Source organism: Perca fluviatilis, chromosome 20 (assembly GCF_010015445.1).
Source record: "Perca fluviatilis chromosome 20, GENO_Pfluv_1.0, whole genome shotgun sequence".
NCBI lineage: Eukaryota > Metazoa > Chordata > Actinopteri > Perciformes > Percidae > Perca > Perca fluviatilis.
This window is the reverse complement of record NC_053131.1, coordinates 25,345,612-25,368,360: the sequence shown is the minus strand read 5'-3', so window position 1 is coordinate 25,368,360 and position 22,749 is coordinate 25,345,612. Positions and strand designations below refer to the sequence as shown.

At 37.1% G+C, this 22,749-nt stretch overlaps 2 protein-coding genes across 3 annotated transcripts in view; one reads left to right on the top strand and one right to left on the bottom strand.

The window, feature by feature from the left end:
• Positions 1 to 493: 493 nt before the first annotated feature.
• LOC120549744 (homeobox protein 2-like) overlaps positions 494 to 22,749 on the top strand; it is a 34,978-nt gene continuing 12,722 nt past the window's right edge. Inside the window, exons 1-2 of one of the 2 annotated variants that reach the window (XM_039786852.1) lie at positions 494 to 664; positions 2,192 to 2,245. In XM_039786852.1, coding sequence (XP_039642786.1) covers positions 552 to 664; positions 2,192 to 2,245 — 167 coding nt within the window. In that variant the 5' untranslated portion in view covers positions 494 to 551. Of the gene's footprint in view, positions 665 to 1,776; positions 1,969 to 2,191; positions 2,246 to 22,749 lie in introns of those variants that run through there. The other variant, XM_039786851.1, reaches the window with a different exon arrangement.
• LOC120549743 (calpain-8-like) lies at positions 4,576 to 22,198 on the bottom strand. Its single transcript, XM_039786850.1, has 22 exons — positions 22,134 to 22,198; positions 18,631 to 18,885; positions 17,679 to 17,748; positions 17,483 to 17,601; positions 16,519 to 16,652; positions 16,235 to 16,409; positions 13,573 to 13,647; positions 13,307 to 13,392; positions 12,241 to 12,315; positions 11,380 to 11,537; positions 10,678 to 10,835; positions 9,286 to 9,297; positions 8,958 to 9,166; positions 8,749 to 8,788; positions 8,517 to 8,585; positions 7,796 to 7,853; positions 7,575 to 7,636; positions 7,068 to 7,136; positions 6,874 to 6,952; positions 5,650 to 5,766; positions 5,374 to 5,426; positions 4,576 to 5,210 (listed from the first exon to the last, which is right to left on the bottom strand). Exons 2-22 carry the CDS (start codon positions 18,865 to 18,867, stop codon positions 5,184 to 5,186), a joined length of 2,082 nt encoding a protein of 693 aa, XP_039642784.1. The 5' UTR covers positions 18,868 to 18,885; positions 22,134 to 22,198; the 3' UTR covers positions 4,576 to 5,183.

Below are 22,749 nucleotides of genomic sequence, written 5' to 3'. Positions count from 1 at the left end.
GGGCTGTCAAGGTCAGGTTCAAGATGGTGTCTTGTACACCTGGATTTCTGATGTTTTTCTGGAAATAAAAGGATTCACGTTTCATTTTGGGAGGACATTTTACATTTCCAAATTCATTGTAGAAATAAGGGCAAGCTTGGTGACATGTTTGTACTTTGGTAAAAATATTTCTTCCAATTGTATATCAGTAGTGTATAAAAGTTAACGAGAACAAATGTATACACTCTATGTCAAGTCAACACCCTGTAAAGCGACTTAGAGTTTGTGAAAAGCGCTATATAAATTCAATTTATTATTATTATATTAACTGGACTTAACAAATGTTAGAGTCCTTCCCCTGTTTTGTTTTCAGCCACATGAGGACACCAGTGTGCAACAGTCTGTGTTTGTGAACATTTTAGTGACAACAAGAATGTCAGTGACAATTTCAAGATTTTTCACCTAGTACATATTTAGAACGGCTTCCATTACAGGCCAAGATTTGTTTTTTTATTGTTTTGGCACCAATTCACATCTAGTTAAGGATATGCAACAAAGTGGATTTACAGCAGATGAAGTATCACTGCTGCGAGCTGACTGCTTTAACAATGCACCGTCTAACTAGCCTGGATCTCATCCACAGCAACCACAGGCAGCTCAATGTCAACAGGGACAACAACAAAAGGTGAGCAACAACTACTGGCTTCTAATTAACAGTACACATTTACCCACTGTAAATAAATTGCTTGTGGCAGGTAAAAATTACTTTTGCATACTTTTCCAGTTGTATATCAGTAGTGTATGAAAGTTAACAAAGAGGACACATTTATAGACTGTGACCAAGTCAACTGGACTAAACAAATAGCATACTAATTAAAAGTGTCGCCTACAAGGACCCACAAGCTAGCACTTTAATTATCTAAGTTTGTGCCACAGGAGGACACCAGTGTGTGAACATTTTAGTGACAACAAGAATTTGAATATTACATTCACTTAATGTGTATGAAATAACACTGCTGGATGTTGACTGGTTTTACAATGCACCGTCTAACTAGACTGGATCTCATCCACAGGAACCACAGGCAGCTCAATGTCAACAGGAACAACAACAAAAGGTGAGCAACAACAACTGGCTTTTAATTAACAGTACACATTTACCCACTGTAAATAAATTGCTTATGGCAGGTAAAAAAATGTGTATGTGTACTCTATAGCCAAAATATTTCTTCCAATTGTAGATCAGTAGTGTATGAAAGTTAACAAGAATAAATGTATACACTCTATGACCAAGTCAACCAGACTACACAAATGTATTTACAAACTAAGGACCCACGAGCAACACTTTAAACAGTATCTCAGTTTGTGCAGTGATAGTGTTATTGCTTGGGAAGTGTTAGAGTCCTCCCCCTGTTCTCTTTTCAGCCACATGAGGACACCAGTGTGCAACAGTCTGTTTGTGAACATTTTAGTGACAACAAGAATGTCAGTGACAATGTCAAGATTTTTCACCTTGTACATACTGTATTTAGAATGGTTCCCATCACAGGCCAATTTCCCACGAGATTTGGTGTTTATTTGTTATGGCACCATTTGAATTCACATCTAGCTAAGGATATGCAACAAAGTGGATTTACAGCAGATGAAGTATCACTGCTGCGAGCTGACTAGTTTTACAAGCACCTTCTAATGAAGCTCAGCGTAAGTTCTTTCAGGAAGACTTCAAATTTCTTTTTTCATCACTCCTAATTGATCAGTTGTTCCATGGCATTCACTTGTCAGCAGTCAATCGGATTCAGCTGTTTCACTGTTAGTTAAACTAATCAGATTCAGCCATGTATCACAAGCCAATCAGAGCATGACATCCTGTTTTAAATATGCTCTCTCCTCTGCAGTTGTCAGCTGTCGTTTCAGGAATAGAGTGCGTCCTGCCTCCTCCCCTTCAACCACCGGTCGTTTCACCCACGTACTCCGGGGATCGTCAGCTGAATGGTAATCTTGATTGGTTCCTGGGCACGTTCATCACCACCACCAGTGTCTGGACTCCATCGGGGGATGTGTTTGGGTTCACTACCCCTTTTATAACATATGGATTCGATGGAGTCTAATCTCCAGAGACTGTTGCACATTTTCATATTTTGTCCTGTACTATAAACATGTTCATATTTGCAAGGAAGTCTCTCCTGATTGAAATTAGACTGGATCTCATCCACAGGAACCACAGGCAGCTCAATGCCAACCCTGACCACTACAGGGACAACAACAAAAGGTGAGCAACAACTATTGGCTTCTAATTTAAGTTCACCCACTGTAAATAAATGATGTGGCATTGCTTCAACTGACATTTTTATGTGATTAAACCTTGCTTTACATATTTTCAAACGATGAGAATACAATTCTCCTATGTGATAAATGTAATCACAGTATAAATTTAGGCCTTTGGCTTTGATTTCTAGCTAATACCACTAGTGGGGTAGCAGAGCTAGCAAAACACCCTACATCCATATTCCTGGCTGCACTGCTGGTAACTGTGCTGCAAATACAACAACCAGCCTACATACATTGTGACTTCTAATCAAACTAATCGATCAACTCTGATCAAAACACTAATCAATTTTTCAGTAAAGCTTACATCTTGAGACTGAGATTTGTTACTAATATTGATAGTTATTTATCCATGACTAGAGAAAATTGCTTGATTGCAGCTGCTTAACTACCGCTTAACTCAATCTCTTCATGTTGTAAAACTATGTTATTGAACGAATCACAGGAATCTAAATAATGTTTTGATCTGAATTATACTATCTATACTGGGACTTTTAAATTAAGCACTGCTAATTCTAACATTTACTTTCAATCAATATGTCAAGTTAAAATGAATGAAAAATCAACTTCTTAAATTGACTGCATTATATATTATTATAATTTAAACTGCACTGCTATTGCTCAAATAAATAAATAAATAAATGCATACAGATAAATATTGGATGTTTGTGTTTCAGTCTCTTGGAGCCGATTTGTAAAGGGGGGGGGGGGAGAATCAATATATCTGTCCTGATTTTTATGGATTTGACCTACAACAATCGAATCCAACACTACTTTTGAATAGTCTCCAAAGTTGCAGAGTGTGCATTGAAAAAGAAAAACACTGTCATTGTTAAGTTTGGACTCAAGTGACAATTTCTTTTTAATCCTGACCTTTATGTTGAAAACAAACTACACATCTCCAGAGCCATGATACGTGTGTATTCCATATTTATGAAGAACATTTTTTGATAAGACATCTATAAGGAATTTATAAGGTTTGGAAGAAATATGGATATACTACAACAGTTTGGATAATGTCTTTATTTTGTAAAGTACAGAGTAGCTTAAATCTGAGAGACTTAAAGTTAGAGTTAAAATAGGTCATATTTTCACATATTTTGTATTTCGCATTACATTTACTAGGGATGTAACAATAATGTAACAAATATTGAGTTCATACAATTTTTTTCAGTTTATGATCCACTTGTGTTTTTGACACCGCTGTGCTATAGTGCCCTATATATATTTTCACTTCTAAACAGCATTTGTAACAAATGTAACATTTTGTAGAATAACAGCGCACTTATGAGATACAGTCTGAAAATTGTATTTTGTAGTATTCAATGCTATGCGCATTTTGGGTACTGCTATGATAATTTTGTCAAGAGACAGAATCACCGAAATTGTCTCAAAGTTTGTTTACTTGCAAGTAGAGTCAAATTTTACAGCGCTTCACAGCATAAGTACAGAAAAATGACTGACGAAAGCCTTCTACAGCAGCTTTCTATGAGTGAAGAATGAAGTCAGAATATGAAATGATGTTGTTGTCTCCCACAAGGTCAGGAAGTCGCTCCCAAGATTTTTCTTGTGAGAAAGTCAGCAGTATTTTGGCTAGTTGTTATGCAAACAGTTTAATACTAACAGAGAGAAGGAGCTCATCTCATTTACTTTTTTATTCATATTTATATCGGTACATAGCAGGCAAATTTTGTATACCTTGTTCAGCTTTGTTGTCATTGTTTTAGCTGTACATTTCTGTGTATTTTATGTGTGTGTACACTGAAAGCAACAAAAAGCCAGTCAAATGCCTTGTATGTGTTCAGTTCACATCCTTGTACAATAAAGCTGATTTTAATTCTAAAAATATTCAGATTGTACCCTGTGCTGTTTTCAGCCACAAGAGAGCAGGAATGTAACACTTACCTGTGAACATCTAAGTGGCAAAGTCTTTATGAAAACTTGAATTCTACACCTTTTTTATCCTAACCAGGCTAGACTTCCACCTTTTTGAATTAACATTCAACCTTTGTTTGCAACATCTAATAGTTTGAGAGGAGAACCTCATACTTCTCAATTCTTTGCTGAAAGAGCACAGAAAATGGGCATTTTTCCATGTAGTTTAATTTTACATTGTAACACTGTGATTGAAAAATCTCATGGAGCAAGAAATTATTCATTAAGATTTAAATGAATTATTTTATCCATCACTGTCAAGTTAAACACTACACGCTTGCATACTAACGTGATTAGTAAACTGGACCTTAGGGTGCTTTTCCAATTTAAAAAAAAAAAAAAAAAAAAAAAAGAGACCTTTGGGTTTTGACTGAATAAATATGTGATTAAAGGTTGATATTCTTCTCTGTGATAAAATCAATTTGTTGATAATGAACTACTATTAATAATTGATTGCAGAAAACAGGTGGTTGACATATGATAAAGGTGCACAGCCCAAATCACACTCCAACCCTTTACAGGTACACACATTCTCACATATTTTTAGTCAACATAGTTTTTGCAGTAAAAATAAAGCCATGTCGTGTAGTTTGTACTGAAACCTCAAATGTATTTGTATAATTTGTCCGTTTTCTAAAGCATTGACTTAGTGATGAGATAATCAAACATGCAATTATAATTCAAAAACCCAGTCTATCATTTCAACATGTTATAAGATTCTGCTTTTTGTTATAAGATTGGTTATGTAATGTTTTCACAATGCAATGCATTAACAAAGTAGTAAAAAGAAAATGCTCTTTAGTTAGATAGTGTGTAATGGCTCATTCGCAGAGGAATACATCTTTGTTTTCTAATATGCAATTTGGCAAATGAAAAGAAAACACTCTTTTGAAGTATGTGCTCCTCTATTTCCTGATGATTTTGTACCATCCATCTCCCTTGTTGGGTTACGTGTACATTGAAATGCAGATCCACTGAAAATAAAGAAGAGACAGGTTATTAATGAAGTAGAACATATAAGCAATAATATACATTTTATCACAGTACATATAATTAAGTTAAATTATGTAATTGTATAATTCTAGTGTGTGTAAAGTTCAAACTTGAATTTCTGACAAGAAGTATAAGTTATATTACCTCTGACTCATGAAGATTCAGGGCTTTTCCATTAGACAGTTGTTTAAAGATTTCTGTTGAGCAACACACAATTGTGAATAAATTGCATCACCTTAAGCCATAAGCTTGATACATTTGTATATATAGACTAGACCTAATTGGGAATTTTTTATCTTTCCAATATGACGATATGTATTTTATTTTAACATATTTACACAGCAAGAGTGGTGGACAGTTTCTTCTTACAGTATATAATGTCATTTATTGTCATCATTTGTCCCACTTGACTTCACTTACTGTACATGCAGTCCAAGCGAAGGATGAGACTGATGAAGCTCTCCAGCGTCATGTGTCCAGAGGAGGCCCCGTAGCGCAGAGTCATCAAATTGAGCATGTCATCGCTGATACTGATTCCTGTTAAACATACACACAGCAAGAGCTTAGAAGTTTGGGAATTTAGTTTATTCTTCTAGCATTTTAGGGTAAAATCACATGTTTGCACAAGCCAAGTTACAGCCATCTTACACAATTAGCCACAAATGCATGTCAGCATCAAACACATTCAACCTTGTTTGGAAATACATCAGTCTTATGCTGTCCAATGGTCTGGCACTCTGCAAATCCAAGCAATATGTACAAGGTCTTGCAACATTTTTAACAATGTTCTGCAAACAATCATCAAACTGGAATAAATGCTTTCTGATTATACAAATGTTTGCATAATCAGCTTAAGAAACACTTACAAGCCAAGTCAAATACAAATCAGGCTTCAATCTCCGAAAATAAATATTGTTCATCATTGTAACAATAGTGGAAAGGATTTTGTTTTCCTAGCAGCAGAAACAAGCTGTGAACACATTACTGGCAAATTATTATCACCTTGTTAGCAAACAGTTGCCACACAATTGACATATCGAGTGGATATGGAGGAATTATTTGGAATTGTGTTTCTGGCCACCTGGCACATGTGAGTCCAATATTTAACCTGTTTTAGCTCTGTTTTGGTCTCCACCAATTCCTGGTGGAAAGATCTGGCACTTTAGCTACAAAATGCTCCAATATGTTAATCAGCTAGTCGCTAACTTTGTCTGTCTGCTGTTTAATACTGAGCTTGTGGTGTAAATTGGGTTTATTAGAGATTTTTTGCTAAAAACAGCTGCCTACTGTGATGATGTTGTATACAATACGACTTATATGAGAGTAGTGAGACTGAACCCAAACATTAAGGTTGCAAGCTGTTAAGCCAAAACAATGAGCTGAAAGATGCTATTAGGCTCCATATTTAAGGGAACTGCAGAGTCATTAATGTTTTTTTAAACAATCTGGATTTCCTAGCTGCAAATTGTAGATAGGCTGCTGCAAATCTGGTCATTTTGGGATGCAATAATAATAATTACATCTTTATGTTTCCCAGTGTTGTTTGTCACTGACTTGTAAATGGCACAGTCATTTATTTCTGTTGTTGTAAGCCATTCAATATATTTATATTCAAGGGAATGAATGAATCCTAAACTGGTCTACCTGAAGTTAAGAAAGCATTCCTCAGCTCACTCAGTGACAGTGTTCCAGTTCGCGAAACATCAGTGCGGAAGAAAATGTCCTGGTAAAGAAGGGAAAACACCAACAATGATCAGGCCAATCTTCCATATCAATGTATTAATGGTAGAATTAAGAGGCTGCTATACAGTAATACAAAAATAGTTGGTTCATTTTACCTTGTATGTGTTGACCTTTCTCCACAAACGGACAAATTCCTCACCGTTCAGTTTGCCGGTGATTGATGTCTAACCCAACATTAAGGTATAAGCGCTGTATATGTTGTTTCATGTCTTAGCCTGACCTTTTAAATCTATTTGTGAGTGTAAAATACACAAAAGGGCAGGCAGGTTTTGGCACTGTTTTTCATGTGCATTACATAAGAAGATGGGTAACTGTAATAACATACCACAATTATAAAAATTTTTTTTAAAAACACAAGCAAAATAGCCATCATCCCAAAGCGAAAGTTTCTCCTTAAGAGTAAAAAAAAAGAACAAATCGTTCACAAATCTGACATCAATACATTACATATATCCTATGTAATGTGTAGCTAAAATCACTGTTATTTTCTTTTAACATTTAAGCAGCTTGAATGGAGGAAAATTAAAAAAGTATAAATCTATTATTTACAGCGTAAGCTATAACAAATCATAATCAATGTCACATGCATCACAACAGGATACATCCATCAGAGCAACCATGCTGCGACAGGCATCAATGCTGAAGCCTCCAGATTTCAAGTCTCCTAAAAGAAAATAAGACAAATTTGCATGAGACATACTTTGGCCTAAACCCTGCAATATAACAATGCACATAACATTTATTCATTCATTTATTTGTTGAGCTCTTATGCTGTTTGCCAAAGCTGTTAGTATTATTTGGGTTGTTATTTAACAGTTCAAACCTTTCAGGATTTCTTCATTTAGAAGCCTTTGAAGCTGCTCAGCATCCACTTCTTCGAACTACAAATGAATAATAATAATAAACTGTGGCAAACTTTCTTTTTAGCTTTCATTAGTTAGTCAGTAGACGCACACACATATGTATTATTTATATGTATAGTACAGGCCAAAAGTTTGGACACACCTTCTCATTCAATGCGTTTCCTTTTTATTTTCATGACTCTACTTAACCCTGACAAAGCACACCTGTGAAGTGAAAACCATTTCAGGTGACTACCTCATGAAGCTCATTGAGAGAACACCAAGGGTTTGCAGCGCTATCAAAAAAGCAAAGGGTGGCTACTTTGAGGAATCTAAAATATAAGACATGTTTTCAGTTATTTCACACTTTGTTGTTAAGTACATAATTCCATATGTGTTCATTCATAGTTTTGATGCCTTCAGTGAGAATCTACAATGTAAATAGTCATGAAAATAAAGAAACACATTGAATGAGAAGGTGTGTCCAAACTTTTGGCCTGTACTGTATGTAATTTATATATATATAAATAACATTAGTGATAAGAAGTACACTATATACAGTTATTTGACCCATTTAGTTCAGGCATTTTTTATTACTGCAGTTAAAAAATGGGTAGATTTTTAATACATTTTTAATAAGAAGTTCCAAGTAGTAATCAAACTTAATAGAAATGTGCTAGTTACCAAGTATACAAATATTACCTTGTTGGAGTACTGTCTGAAAAGCTTTCTCTTACGTTCGTCTTCCTGAACATTTCTGACTTTTTGTAACTGGGAAATAAAAGAAGAGGAATTGAAAGAGAAAGTCATTTTACACCAAATAAAATTTGTCAAAGCATATTTCACATAAAGTATAAAAAGATGTAACACAATATCAGTATAATATGAATATGAATATGAACATCATCAAAATATGATGTTAAATTTCGCGCACCTTCCTGACTGGCTCATGCTTATGGTCAGCAGAATTCTCACTGTCAGGAAAGACCAAAGACATTCCAAATTGGATTAGTGATTTTTAATCTTTCCAAATATAAAACACCAGTAATCTGCGACATATGCCAGGCAGATCACGGTGTCATGTCTGTCATTTTTAATACAAACAGTGAGACAAGCAGTGGGTGGTGAAGAGAGTGAACATACTAGCCGTGGGTCTCTTCCTTGGAGAGGATGGTCAGGATGAAGGAGGATATCTCATTGGGACTGAAGGTGGACGGCACAATCAGGTATTCGCCAGGCTTTAGCAAAAGGAACTCCATCACATCACGTGCATTCATGTAGGTTTTAGTTTGGGCAACAGGTGCGTGGTAGCTGAAGAAAGAGGCTGGGAATTTTCCCTTCTGCGCCTTGTACTGCAGTAAAAACAAATGTTTCAGTTCTCTGCAGTTTATATCATTTACCTGAGCTGCACAATGTTGAAGGGAGAAGGTCTACTATGGGATAGGGATTAAGATAAAAAATTGTTTCTTACCTTTTCCTTCACCTTGAGGAAAATCAGTGGAAGATGAGTTCATGTTAAAGACAAAAAAACATGAATTCAATAAATGAGTGACAAATTTTCAGTGAAAATCATGTATTATTATTATTATTATATGCATACATACAGTTCCTACAAATAAAAAGCAGAGTCTGAGTTAGCCTTTAGCATTGCTAGCCAACTGTTGTCTAGTCTAACATCTTTGATGTTTCACTCCTGCGATTGCTCCGGTGCTGCAGCAAATTCCACCGATGTCCGTTTCCTTCCACTTACTTTGTGTTGGAATTTTAAACTCCGGATTTAGGAGGACTATGGTTAACTGCTCCTCAGATCTCTGCAGGGTAAATTGAGACAGCTAGCTAGACTATCCGTCCAATCTGAGTTTTCTCTCGCACGACTAAAACCACTAACTGTTGTTTAACTACAAACAGGTTGCATGAACTTAGACTTAGGTCGTCCATTTAATATGTTTACATTTGATTTGACTCCTTAGAATATGGTTCCTAAGCCTTCTAACCTTAATTAAGTCACTTATTCATTCTCTTATTATTTCAATTCTTCTGAAATTCTTACAACCCACAATTAGCCACACGTGTGGAATCATACAAATGAAGCAGGCATTCTGTGACAGGCACATATCGTAGTCATCCCTCATCCGTAGTTATTATGACAGGAGCAAAAAAGGAAATCATGTCACTTAGTATACAGTTAGAGCGGCAAACTCTGTGTAGGGAGGACGTCAGGGTGGTGGATGGGTCCCAAAACACAGGACTTTCACGTGGGGGACCGGTGTTTGTGTCCAAGAAGTAGTCATTTGAAACCAAAACCACAAACTTTTTCTAATCTTAACCCTTGTGTGGTCCTTCGGGTCTTGGTGACCCAAAGGACAACACAAGGGTTAATACAGCACCTTAGTGTTTGTTTGTACAGCATTTTGGTCAGCTTAAACTGTGTTTAAATGTGCTCTAGAAATAAACTTTACTTACTTACTTTACAAGAGACAGGGTTTAGAGAGCAATTCTCAACAAAGTAAACAAAAGTACATAACCCTTGTTTTGTCCTTTGGGTCAATGGGACCCGAAGGACAACATAAGGGTTAACCAAGTTGTTTTGGTGCCTAAACTAAATAGGAAGTTTTTGTCCAGTATTCCAGGTTACAGGGGGTATAATTATTCTATTTTAGATTTTACTTTTTAGACATTTTCTCTGCTGCAGCAGTAGTATTCCCGTAAATTCAACATGGCACTAAATGCTCTGTGGTCTACACCAAAATTCTATGTGTTTTTTTAATTAAACTGACAACTTCAGCTACCTTTTATATCTACTGTCCATGATAGTCCTCATACTAGGTATATTTTATATAATATTACAAAGGTTAATATTTACCTCAAATACAGCGAGACCAATGTGGAGATTTTGGACCAGGTGTCTGTTCCTCTTGTCAGACTTTTGCATGAGAGATATGAGCACGTTTTTCTCTCCATTTGTCTCTGAATATTCACCATTAATCTTGACCCGAAACTGTGGATTAGTCCAGTAACTGTCTGGAAGACAAAAAAGAGGAGTAACATTTTTTTGCATTGTATCATTTGGCAAAGAGTAGAGTAAGTGATTTGATTATGAAGTTTAAAATTGAATGTCTTTTGGTCTTTTTGGACTGGCGTAAACAAACCAACCTCTCCTCTCTACCAGCGGTAAATCCAAACACAAGCATTGTGACATAATTATTTTTATTGCAAATTTAAACAACTGTCCTGCTTTTACCTCATGATGTTAATTATTGATGTGACTGTGAACAAGGTTTGCTTCTTTTCTCTTTTCTCATTTAGTCCAGCTTCCTCTGTGCAGAACTCTCCCTGCTGCATTGTGCTTTTACTTTTGAATAAGTAACTTCCTACACAAAAGGCAAATAAAAATCTAACTGGGTTAAAAGGATATTTACGTCTGCTGCAGTGACAGATTGTCAAATTGTGGTTAATGTTGATATGGCAGGTGCCACGTACTAGTATTTTATAGTGTTATCAAACACATGGTATGACCAATAATATCAGGTCTTATTAAATTTGAGTCCAGACATCCAGGAAGTACCTTTATTATTCATGCAACCCCCAGCAGTTGTTCCTGCAACCCATCTGCCCTCATACATGGAGGTCTTCCAGTGAGAGAAATTTCCATCAAGGAAGTCAGGATTTAGGGAGCAGATGTCAAGATCTGTGTAGAACTTACAGAAGTCTTCCAGGGTCATCCTGTTGACATCAGATATTGATTTTGGATAATGTCATTTTTTCCTCTGGATGTGATGCTAAAACTAAGAAACCCTGACCTTGAGAAATACAGTATAAGATTCATAAAGATAAATTCCTTCCATTTCAGTATGGGTTAGAAGTACTTTTATTATTAATCCCTCTTGGGAAATTTCAATTTTTAAGGAGTGTAGATCTGGAATCTTTTACATTCACAACACAGCAAACATACCTACTGTACATCTACTACTAAACGACAGCTCCCTCTGTGTATTTGTGAATTAGTGAGTTTGTGAAGGAGCGACAAACAAGCAAGTTCTTCAAGGTGCTTTGTGTCTGAAAATATTTTCACAATCCTGTAACAGACAACTGTCATTCTTTTCTACACAGTATGCGTGCTGCGTTTAACCTAGCATATGCTAGATATATTTGTGATTTTAGTGTGATATCTTAACCACCACAATAAAATCTATTTAAAATATAAATTGGCTCAATTTCTCGAATGCTGAAATATGTTATATTTTATAATGCTACATAAGTTGTACTGTTTCATTTGTTGCCATTGTAAAGCATTGTTTGTGAATATCTTACTTTTTAAATACATAACACGGTTTTGTAGTAGTTACTTTGTTATGGAGGGTATGAGTGGGACAGAAAACATCCAGATGCTTAGAAAAGTTTCCAACATTGGGTTGAATTTGCTTACCAAAACTCTCCATCATCATCCACTGATAGGCACATTTCACGATCTTTAGCACTCACGGTATTCCACAGAGATGACCTTGAAGACAGTTTGTGAAGTAAGAAGGGAGATAATATTTCATTATGAGTTGTTTTGAGACATTCAGAGGCAAATTCTAACATACGGACAACCGGCTCAACGTCATAGAATGTCTCTGAACAGATTCACGCCCACTTTTAGGGGAAAACAATCCCGTGTTCCCCATAGACAACAGCGTAACGACAGGAGTATGTAAATCGCTCCAAACTTTTACTTTAAACAAACTGTTTGAAATTAATAACTATGCCGAAAGGTTGCTGAGTAGTTTGTTGCACCAACAATACATCCCAAAACCCCGGTCTTCGATTTGTCCTCTTGCCGTGTCCTAAAATAGATCCTGATAGATGGGCTTTGGCTCCAAGCTATAGACCAGACCGGCATCGCCGCGGGACTACATGACATGGGACGCTCCAGGCTGCAGCCATACAGTCTTGGTTTTCTGTCCCCCAAAAGGGGCGCGGCCTTGAGTTTTAGTGAAGTACCCGTATAGCCGGTTGTGCGTATATGTCCTGAGGCTTAGAAAACGCTGCCTCTCAATTTTCTTCTCAACATATACAGTATGCAAATACAGTACAGGTGGTATTTCCTGTGAATGGAAAAAAAAAACTTGTTTTAAGTTGCCTTTAAGGCAGGACATTACAGCAGATTACTTCACTGTAAATGGCAAAACCAGTTTAGAATAACTGGAGGGAGATTTTTTCAGGACAGTTTCACAGGCTTCTCATGCACCTCTTAAGTCTTTTATGTGTACTGTAGAAGAAAAGCAGAAGACCCCTGACTGTTATGTGCATTGCTGGGTTGTGTCTGAGGCCTAAGATTTTCATTGCCAACAACTGCTTCTCTGTAATTGTTGCGCACATGATACGCATAAAGACATGACGTGACAATAAATACATCTTCACTTATCTTGTCATTAGAAAATAATCTCAATATTTCTGCAAATCAGAGCCATGTCTCTTTGAGAGAGTCACTGAGCGGCAGTCGTTCTCACCGATCACTCCAGTCTCCAGTCCACTCTCCTCGGCCCCAGGGGTTCCACAAACGCACAAGGTTTACTGGTTTCCCTCGGCTTATCATCTGACCAGCAATCATAAACAGCATTTATTGCATTAATCATTATCAAATGTATGCTTCTGTAGAAGTTTAAAAACCTGAGTGCTAGCTGTTGATCATACAATCTTCATGATAACTTTTAGATAAGTGTTTGTTGTGTTGTTACTTCCAATTCCAAGTGCAATCTCAAGTATAATTCTTCACCTGTTTCACACCCGTGACAGTGTAGGCATGGCCTTGGATCAACCCATTTGGCAATTGCTTGTTGGCAGGTGTCTCCTACAAGCCAAAAACATTTGTCATTAATAAAAGTTGACTGACAAAAAAACAATGCAGTATATGTGTTGTAGACACAACAGTAATTCTCATGTCCCTGTTACAATAAACGAAAATGGATGTTGGCTAATGCTAAATTACAAACAACTTGAGGTCAGTTTAAACAGTATTTCGACATTTTGGGAATTTATTTTTTTACTTTAGTGTCAGATAGTATACTCTCATGTCTGTACTTAAATGTGAAGATACAGCCAACAGCTAGCTTAGCACAAAGACTGGAAACAGGATGCTCTCGACCATGAGAACTGGATACTGGACCTTAAGATAGCGCCCAATTTTTGAAATAAAAACTCGCTAAGCCAGGCTAGTTGTTTCCCTGTTCCAGTCTTTGTGCTAAGCTAAACTAACCTATTGCTGGCTTCATATTTCATAGACAGATATGACAGTAGTAAAATTTCTTCAAGAAGAAATTTCTTTCTTTTCGCCAATATTTCAATGTCCCACATTTTAGTCAGAATCAGAATCAGCTTTAATGGCTAAGTAAGTGTGGACACAAAGAAGGAATTTGACTCCGCCTTTTTGTTGCTTTAAAGTGCCCATATTATGCTCATTTTCAGGTTCATAACTGTATTTTAAGGTTGTACCAGAATAGGTTTACATGGTTTAATTTTCAAAAAACACCATATTTTTGTTGTACTGCACAGCTCTCTCTCACTGCTGCAGATCCTCTTTTCACCTGGTTTCTGTTTTAGCTACAGAGTGAGACCTCTTTTCATCTTTTCTTTGTCTTTCCTTTGTACTACTTCTGCACTACGTCTCAGTAGCTCAGATGTAGATCATGTCAGCTAGCTAACTCTAGAGACAGTAAAAGAAAGCCTGTTTCTCCAACTTTGGTCAGTTACAAGGTAGGATTAGCTGGGAGACTTCTGAATGAGGGCGCACATGTAAGTAGTTCTTTTGTAGATTATGGTGAACTTGTGTGTGTTGTAGCAGTGCTTTGCTATTGAGAACGACGCAGCATGCTAGCGTTAGCATTAGCGTTAGCATGCTAATGCTAACGGTTAGCATGCTAACAAGCTAACGGTTGTGGTTAGCCAGCTAATTTCGAGCCGATTTTGAACAGCTCACCAGGAGACTGAAGGCAGGATACATTCAGAAACTGTATCTCACTCAAAACAGCATGGATGGATTTTTTTCAAAGTTTGTATGTGTGTGGAAGCACCAGAGACACAAAAGAACACCCCAAATCCCAGAAAAAGTGATTTTTTCATAATATGGGCACTTTAAAAAATACGCATGCGGCTTAAAACAAAGACAACAAAGCTGAACAAGGTAAACCTGTTTCTTCAACAATTTGTGCAGAAAGAATATGAACCCATCAAGTGACCAGACTTGCTCTGGTTCTTTTTGCCTCCAATGCAGCTCTTCACTTGAGATATATATATATATATATATATATATAACTTCAATGTCAACATGTATTTTTGTTCAAGTTAAAGTTCAGTTTGTTCTCTAGCTTCTTTCTAACTAGTCTATGGCCCTGTTCAGACCTGCTAATAACATGCATCCCACGTGATCACAAGTGGACAGCTCTAAGTACAGGTGGGAATATTACCCGAGATGTATTAAGGATGCATTGAGACCCGATCGCTCAGACCACATTCTGAGGTGGTCATGCCAATGTGTCCTGGCCACATTGAAGGACCGCCTATTCAACTGACGTCCTTTGCATAAGCGGAATTACCGACCCGTTCTCACTCCCAACTCGTAAAATACGGACGCTTGGTCAGTGGCTCTCAGCATCAGGTACGACGCAAAAAGCACTCTTCAGCGAATGTATAGAACGCACCGGGCAGAGCAGCAGCACGACCTCGGCGCTGTAAGATGGCATGATAGCGAGTAGTATGAAAGACCGAAATGCTGCGTAAGGAGGGTGGTTGGGGTGGTGGAGTCACTGAAACATACATTTTATAACCCCACCCACGATCATTTCCTAAACCTAATTGTCCCATTCTTGTGCCGTATGTCAGTTAAACGTACGTCCCGACCCAGAGCGTCAAAGGTGACGTCAAGAGTCCCGACGCTAAAGGAGACTTTTAGACTGAATAACAAACACCAAAGGACTCGTTTTAGTGAGAATAACAAACGCCAAAGACGCCAAGAGTCCTGTCGCTAAAGGAGACTTTTAGCGTAAATAACGAACGCCAAAGTCACATGACGAAGTGTCTGTATTTTACGTGATGGGAGAGTGAGAATGTGTTGGAAGTACATACTCATTTGGTTGCTTTGTCCACGATGTCACAGCTATAGGTAGCTCTGTGTTTTTTAGCTGTCTTATTTTTATTTTTAAACATTAGTTATTTCAAAGTATTTTTTTCATATATTGTATTTGTCATTACAGAAACCACTGAAAGTGAATCTTGTGTTTTGGATGTTATTATCATACTGTCAGTGATGTGTCGGCGCTTTTTTTCCAGTAGAATAAAAAATTAAAAAACTATACAAGAGCATTTGGAAACAAATGACTTGGTAAAGTGAGATGACAAAAGAACCAGCCATGGTTGGTTTTGTGTGGAATATTTTTGCTTACCCCTTGGGGTGTGCCACAGCCCATCAGTGACTTGGATAAGCCAGCTCTGCACATTAGCGTCCACAGGTTTGCAGGGGGCTCTGACAGATTGATACACATGTGAACACCACCTGTGAAGTCCATCATAGCCTCTGCAGGAGTTCCAGCATTCATGTCGGTATAGGAACCACACACTCTGACACAAATGGATGTGATATTATTGTTACAGATACTCCAGATATAGGACAAAACTCATTCTAACAAAACAAATATGTCTGAGAAACAATGTGCTTTTGTTTTCATACTTGGCATAGGCTTTCTCCATCAAAGCAGGCCAGAACTCATTTTGGTCTTTAGAGCGAACAAAGATTAGTTTCCCATTGATTGTTGGTAGCATGTCATCAATGACAACATCCATCCACCTTCCAAATCTCCAGAACTAAATTCATTAAAAAAGATGAGAATATAAAGGTTGCTTTTAAAATAAGATCAATTTACAGCAAAGCATGGCACTGTATGTGTCATGACTGAAGTTATAAGTCAATATGTGATCAGTCATTATTTTTAGGTGTGCAAAAATATTTCTTTTCCACATTGTTATTCACAGTAAAAAAAAATAATTTCAGCAAATTAAATTGCCAAAAATGTTAAATGCAGCCCTTAAAGTGATGGTTCGGAGTAATTTACCCTAGGGTCCTTTGCACCATGACCTCGAGCCAAACACCCCCCCAGAAGCTTTTTTCACCTGGGTCTAACATTGGGCGAGTTAGAAGAGTTAGCGTTAGCTGCATAGCTTAAGCGCCAGGGGCTAATGGACCACGTTTGTATCTCGTTAAATGACCCCACTAATAGCTGAAGAGAAATGATACAAAGGTCTACACTAGTACAAATGGTTTGTTATGCTCTCATAAAACGATGGATTGGAAAGTTTGTAAGTACACCCATAAGTTTATGAACACTTGCCTGCTCTCTTCTGCTCTCTGTTGCTGCTGGCTACCTGCAGTTAGACTCACAGCAGCAACAACAACAGCAGAGAGCAGAAGCCGGCAGGCAAGTGTTATTTATATAAACTTCTATTCAGTATACATAACTATTCAATATCATTTAGCGATGGTCTTACCTATATATATGTGAATCATTAATTATAAATCACTTTAATGGAAAGTGACATCACATACTCAGCACAGTAAGTCTGATTTCAATCAATGTTCAATGAAAATATAGCACTTAAAATAATAACCAGTTATGCTAGTATATGTTAGTATTTACCCTGAAGTGGAACAGCCCGCAGTATTTCTCATCAAATTTTTGCTCAAGAGGGACAACTTGTCCAAGGATGTCGTCCTGGAATGTTAGAGCTCCGATAGATGCAAGAAACCAGCAGTTTCCTGAGTAGAAAAAAAAAGTTGTTAGCGAGACAAGAAGGCATAACAGTAAAAAGTGATGAATAAAGAAATTTCGCTACCAAGTACTCCTTGAGCAAAGTCAAACCTGGAGACCCCATCAAGTACGAAGGCTGGATAAGGAGCAATTTTCTGAAACGGAGGGAGTGTTAACAAGTCAAAAAAGACTTTGAAAAAAGAGGATAGCTTCACATTTTATATCATAATACAATACAATTACTAATGATTCTTTATATGTAGAAATCTGCATGTGAGTATTTTATTAGGATAGACATAAAAAGAATATTGCTAATAACACTAGCAATTGCAAATATGATCACATATTTATTTCACAGGAGATCTGACCACACATACTTGTTCTAGTTCTTCCAGAGCTAGTTAATCTGCAACCAAGACACTTAGTTTTTTTAGTTATTAATGATTGGATATTATTATTATTTTGTAGTTATCATTTTAGGATATTTAAGGGAGGGCATTGCAGTTTTTTCTAAGTCAGAGGAAGTACCAAAGAAACTAATAATAGTGGGGAAGGGCCATGACATTTTAAAAAGTAAAATACGAAGTTTAGCCCCCCTCCCGACACCAATACAGTGCCTAAACATACACTATTAAAATGGTGTGTTGAGAAATATCAAGTTTGTGTTTTGAACTTCTGGTTTTCGTATATCCTCAATCAGCAACTAGTATAGCAGTCATTAAAAAAATGTAAAAAACAAAACTTTACTGCACATGTGCTGTTACATACATAGCCAGACTTACCTGTGTTTGCACTGTGGGAGGCAAATCATTTGAACAGAAGGACAACATGCAATTTTCCCTCTAATCTGTCAATCAGGTTAATTTTGAACTCCTGAGTTGAAAGTGCTACACAGTGAATCACTGAAAGATGTGATCTCGGCTATATCGGTTTAGTGGCCTGCTGGTGACAGACTACGACGAGTAACATACATGATTAAACATTTACTGTTATATGGGCTCTCTTCTGCTTCTGTTTAACCCGTGCAAAGCACTTACCTCTGGTCTCATCCACACAACTCGGGCCAGGTCAGAGGGTCTCAGTATCCCTTGGCCGATGGAGTTACTGTTAGGGGGGAACGTTTGATCGATGTACTTTACTCCTTGGGCAACACAGCACTGTTTCAGCTGCTGGTAGTCTTGGTTGAAGAACCTGTCAGGGTTGGCGAAGCTACCATAACCGTCTTGCTTTTTACGAGCCTCCATAATGTTCAGACATACACCGGGAGGAGGCATTGCTGCAGTGTTTGGGCTCTGTTAAGTAAAATAAGATCCAGAACCATTTTGCCATTTACAATTATTTTGCATACAAATTTGAGAGATGGTCGAGAAATCAAAGGAAATCAGAACTATCACAGGGCTTTCTTTTTTTAAAGTTTTTCTCAGTCGCTTTGGTGCGTTTTTCACATCATCCCTAACATATGCAAAATCATAAGTGCATTTCTCAGAACAATTTGTTCAAACTGCAATATACAATAGATATGTTTCTAAAGCTAGTCAGTCACTAAAAATCCTTAGTACATCTCTCAAAAGTAAATATGCATGCCAATGATCATGTCAGTGTCATCAGAATGATAAGTCATTGAGTCATTGTTCACGAACAAGGTCGTCAAAATGTTTAGGTATGTTGTCAATGTAACTGTGTACTTTGACAGTATTACCTGATGTAAACTTAGGCTACAGTTTGGATGGCAGTTACTGTATTGAAAATGCACAAGGCTCTTCTATGGCATATATCAATTTCAACAGTACTATTTACATATTACTGTATGTGGGTTATTGATTGAAAGAGACTGGACAGGATTTTGTTTTTCACAGCTTTTACTAATTGTGCAGCCTTGTGCATTTTCAATACAGTAACTGTCATCCAAACTGTAGCCTAAGTTTACATCAGGTAATACTAGCAAAGTACACAGTTACATTGACAACATACCTAAACATTTTGACGACCTTGTTCGTGAACAATGACTCAATGACTTATCATTCTGATGACACTGACATGATCATTGGCATGAATATTTACTTTTGAGAGATGTACTAAGGATATTTAGTGACTGACTAGCTTTACAAACATATCTATTGTATATTGCAGTTTGTACAAATTGTTCTGAGAAATGCACTTTTTATTTTGCACGTTAGGGATGATGTGAAAAATGCACCAAAGCGACTGAGAAAAACTGTAACACTTTACATTCCTTCATGAGTGAGGGTCAATTTCACCTGCACGATTCATCAATTCACGTTTTTGTACAAAAGTTTTAAGCTTGACAGTTTATGACAAATAGTTCAATAATTTTGCATGTAATGGCTTATGCAAGGTACTAATGCCTAGATGTTTTGAGGGGTAAGACTATTCAACAGAGAACCATCTACTAAATTTTGATCAACATGACGTGAGCAATTGAAAATGTGGAAAAAAGCTGACACTTGTACATTATCAATTGCAATATGTACAAAAGCAATTGCAATTTGTTCAAAGGAATAAGAAATTGCTTTAATGATGTGCACAAGTGACTAGATGATTTGGAATTTGTACAAGTAGTATCAAGAATTGCACTGTTAATCTAAGAAATGCACCAAAGCGACTGAGAAAAACTCTATATAGCTTAAGTTATATGTGGTAACTGACCTAATGTGTAAACATCAAACTGATTATTAACAAACCAACGTTAAAAAAAAATTCATTTCATCCTAATTCTGTACATTCCAATCCTTTACTATTACATAGCTACACATGAAAGACAGCCAGAACATGCACTCAAGACCAAGCGGAGGTGAGATTCCTCCACTGACTCTGTAGGTAACGTACAGTAAAATACATACGACACTGACGGCTGTTACTTTCCAAATTTGACTTTCGGTTTATCTTATTTTTTCGGGACCACAAATGTCAAAATAACCCATTATTACAGTTTTTTGCAGTCACTTTGGTACATTTCTCAAATCATCCTTGACATTTGCAAAACGTAAGTGCATTTCTGAAAAATATTCATACAAATAGCAAAACACCATGGATTACCTGCAAAAGCCAGTCTCTTGCTCAAAATCCTTAGTTCATCTATCAAAAGTAAATATCTTTGTCAATGAAAATGTCAGTGCCATCAGAATGACAAGTCCTTGTGTCACTGTGTACGGATAAGACAGTCAAATTGCTTAGTCATGTTGTCAATATTACAGTGTACTCTGGAGGGATGATCTATGGCTAAAGTTTTGATGACAATTACAGTTTTTCTCAGTCGCTTTGGTACATTTCTCGAATCATCCTCGACATTTGCAAAACAGTAAGTGCATTACTCAAAACAATTTGTACAAATAGCAAAACACCATGGATTACCTGCAAAAGCCAGTCTCTTGCTCAAAATCCTTAGTTCATCTCTCAAAAGTTAATATCTGTGTCAAGGAACATGTCAGTGCCATCAGAATGACAAGTCATTGTGTCATTGTGTACGGATAAGACAGTCAAATTGCTTAGTCGTGTTGTCAATATAACAATGTACTCTGGAGGGATGTTCTGATGTAAACTATGGCTAAAGTTTTGATGACAATTATTGTAAATTGCAGGTTACACCTTAGTGTATGTGGGAATTTGATTGCAAGAAACTGGACAAGATTCACATTTACAGTTTTTACTGTTTGTATTGTAATTTGCTGACAGACCATGTCATTGCGATACAGAAAGGAAAAGACAGCACTGCATAGCACAAAGAAAATGTGAAATGTGAACATAGGACAATCTCCTTAGGGAAAACTGTACATGCAGTGCTGTAGAATTCCAGTGCAGTCTTCCTACACAACCTGACGTTCCTGTCTGTTGGGCCACAAATTCTCATCCACATCACAACAAATAGCTTCTCTTGTGATACAGCGTGGAAAGTAGAAAAAAGTCTAATGGAAATGTATAGAAAATGCTTGACATATTATGACAACTTGTTCAACCATTTTGCATGTAAAGACTTGCTTGAACATGCTATGAACTAATGCCTAACTGTTGTGGGGGTGAGACTATTCAACAGAGACCCATTATAATACATTTTGATCAACATGACATGACAAGCAATTGATAATGTAGGAAACAGCAGAGAATTGTACATAATCATTTGCATGGATGTACCAAAGCATTTGCAACTTGTTCAAAGAAATGAGAAACTGCTTTTTTGATGTGCATAAGTGACAAAATGATCTAGATCAATCTAGTTCAAGATTGAACAGGTAGTTTTAAGAATTTCAATTCTGATCTGAGAAATGTACCAAAGCGACTGAGTAAGATAAGATGTAAAAGAGTGCAGGCACCTTGCACTTCTGATAGCCCCAATGTAGTCAATAATGGCATACAGTTGCACTTACAGTAATTATCAGTGTCTCAAATGTAACATTGATCACATAATACAGGAGTAACTGGGCCTACAACTATGAGGATACAACAATGTGCTAGACTGTATGTGAAGGTGTAAATCAACCATTTTTTTTTAAATGTTACTGGCATATGAAGATCTTAATCTTACCTCACCAGCCAGAAAGGGACTGTGTTGAGTCTGGGTGCCAAAGCAAGTATTAGTGAAGAAGCTCCCATTCTTATATGATACCTGCCAATGCCTGAGGCTACTGCTGTCGGCACAGGATGTTCTTTTATGGAACTCCGCCTGAGGTAACATGAGAGTCCACCTGCTACAGCTGCGTACAGTATGCCGGCAGACGCAGATGATGGTTAGACAAATAGAGAGTCTCAGTAATTGAGAGAGAGAGAGAGAGATTATATAAGAGCAGTGTGTACAACACTCTAATTAGCTTTCATTTCATTCATCAAGTCATGCTGCTCCTGGCTTGGTCAAATGTTTGGAACCTGTGTCTTCACAGCAGTTAGTTAAGACTTAAAACTGTCACATGAACAACACTGGCTGCTTGCAATATAAATCTGACGGCAACCTCATCTCTCGTTGCTGTTGGTTGCCGTGCAGTGCAGTGCATCACTACGTCATGAGGCCAGCAGCAATGTCTTTTTTTTACTGTGTACAGTAATCAGCAAATATGGATTTGAAATCCCTGTGTGCCTAATCAGATTGGTAAATGTGTTAGATCTGTATTCAGATATAAAAGTGTACTGCGATTTGTAAATGTTCT

Excerpts from the sequence above, each read along its gene's own strand:
- LOC120549743 (XM_039786850.1), bottom strand. The coding sequence starts at position 18,867 with ATGCCTCCTCCCGGTGTATGTCTGAACATTATGGAGGCTCGTAAAAAG. Across the intron at positions 17,602-17,678 it reads CTTTGCTCAAGGAGTACTTG|GAAACTGCTGGTTTCTTGCA; the intron begins GTAGCGAAATTT and ends TTTTCTACTCAG. Across the intron at positions 5,427-5,649 it reads TCGCTTGGACTGCATGTACA|AAATCTTTAAACAACTGTCT; the intron begins GTAAGTGAAGTC and ends GTTGCTCAACAG.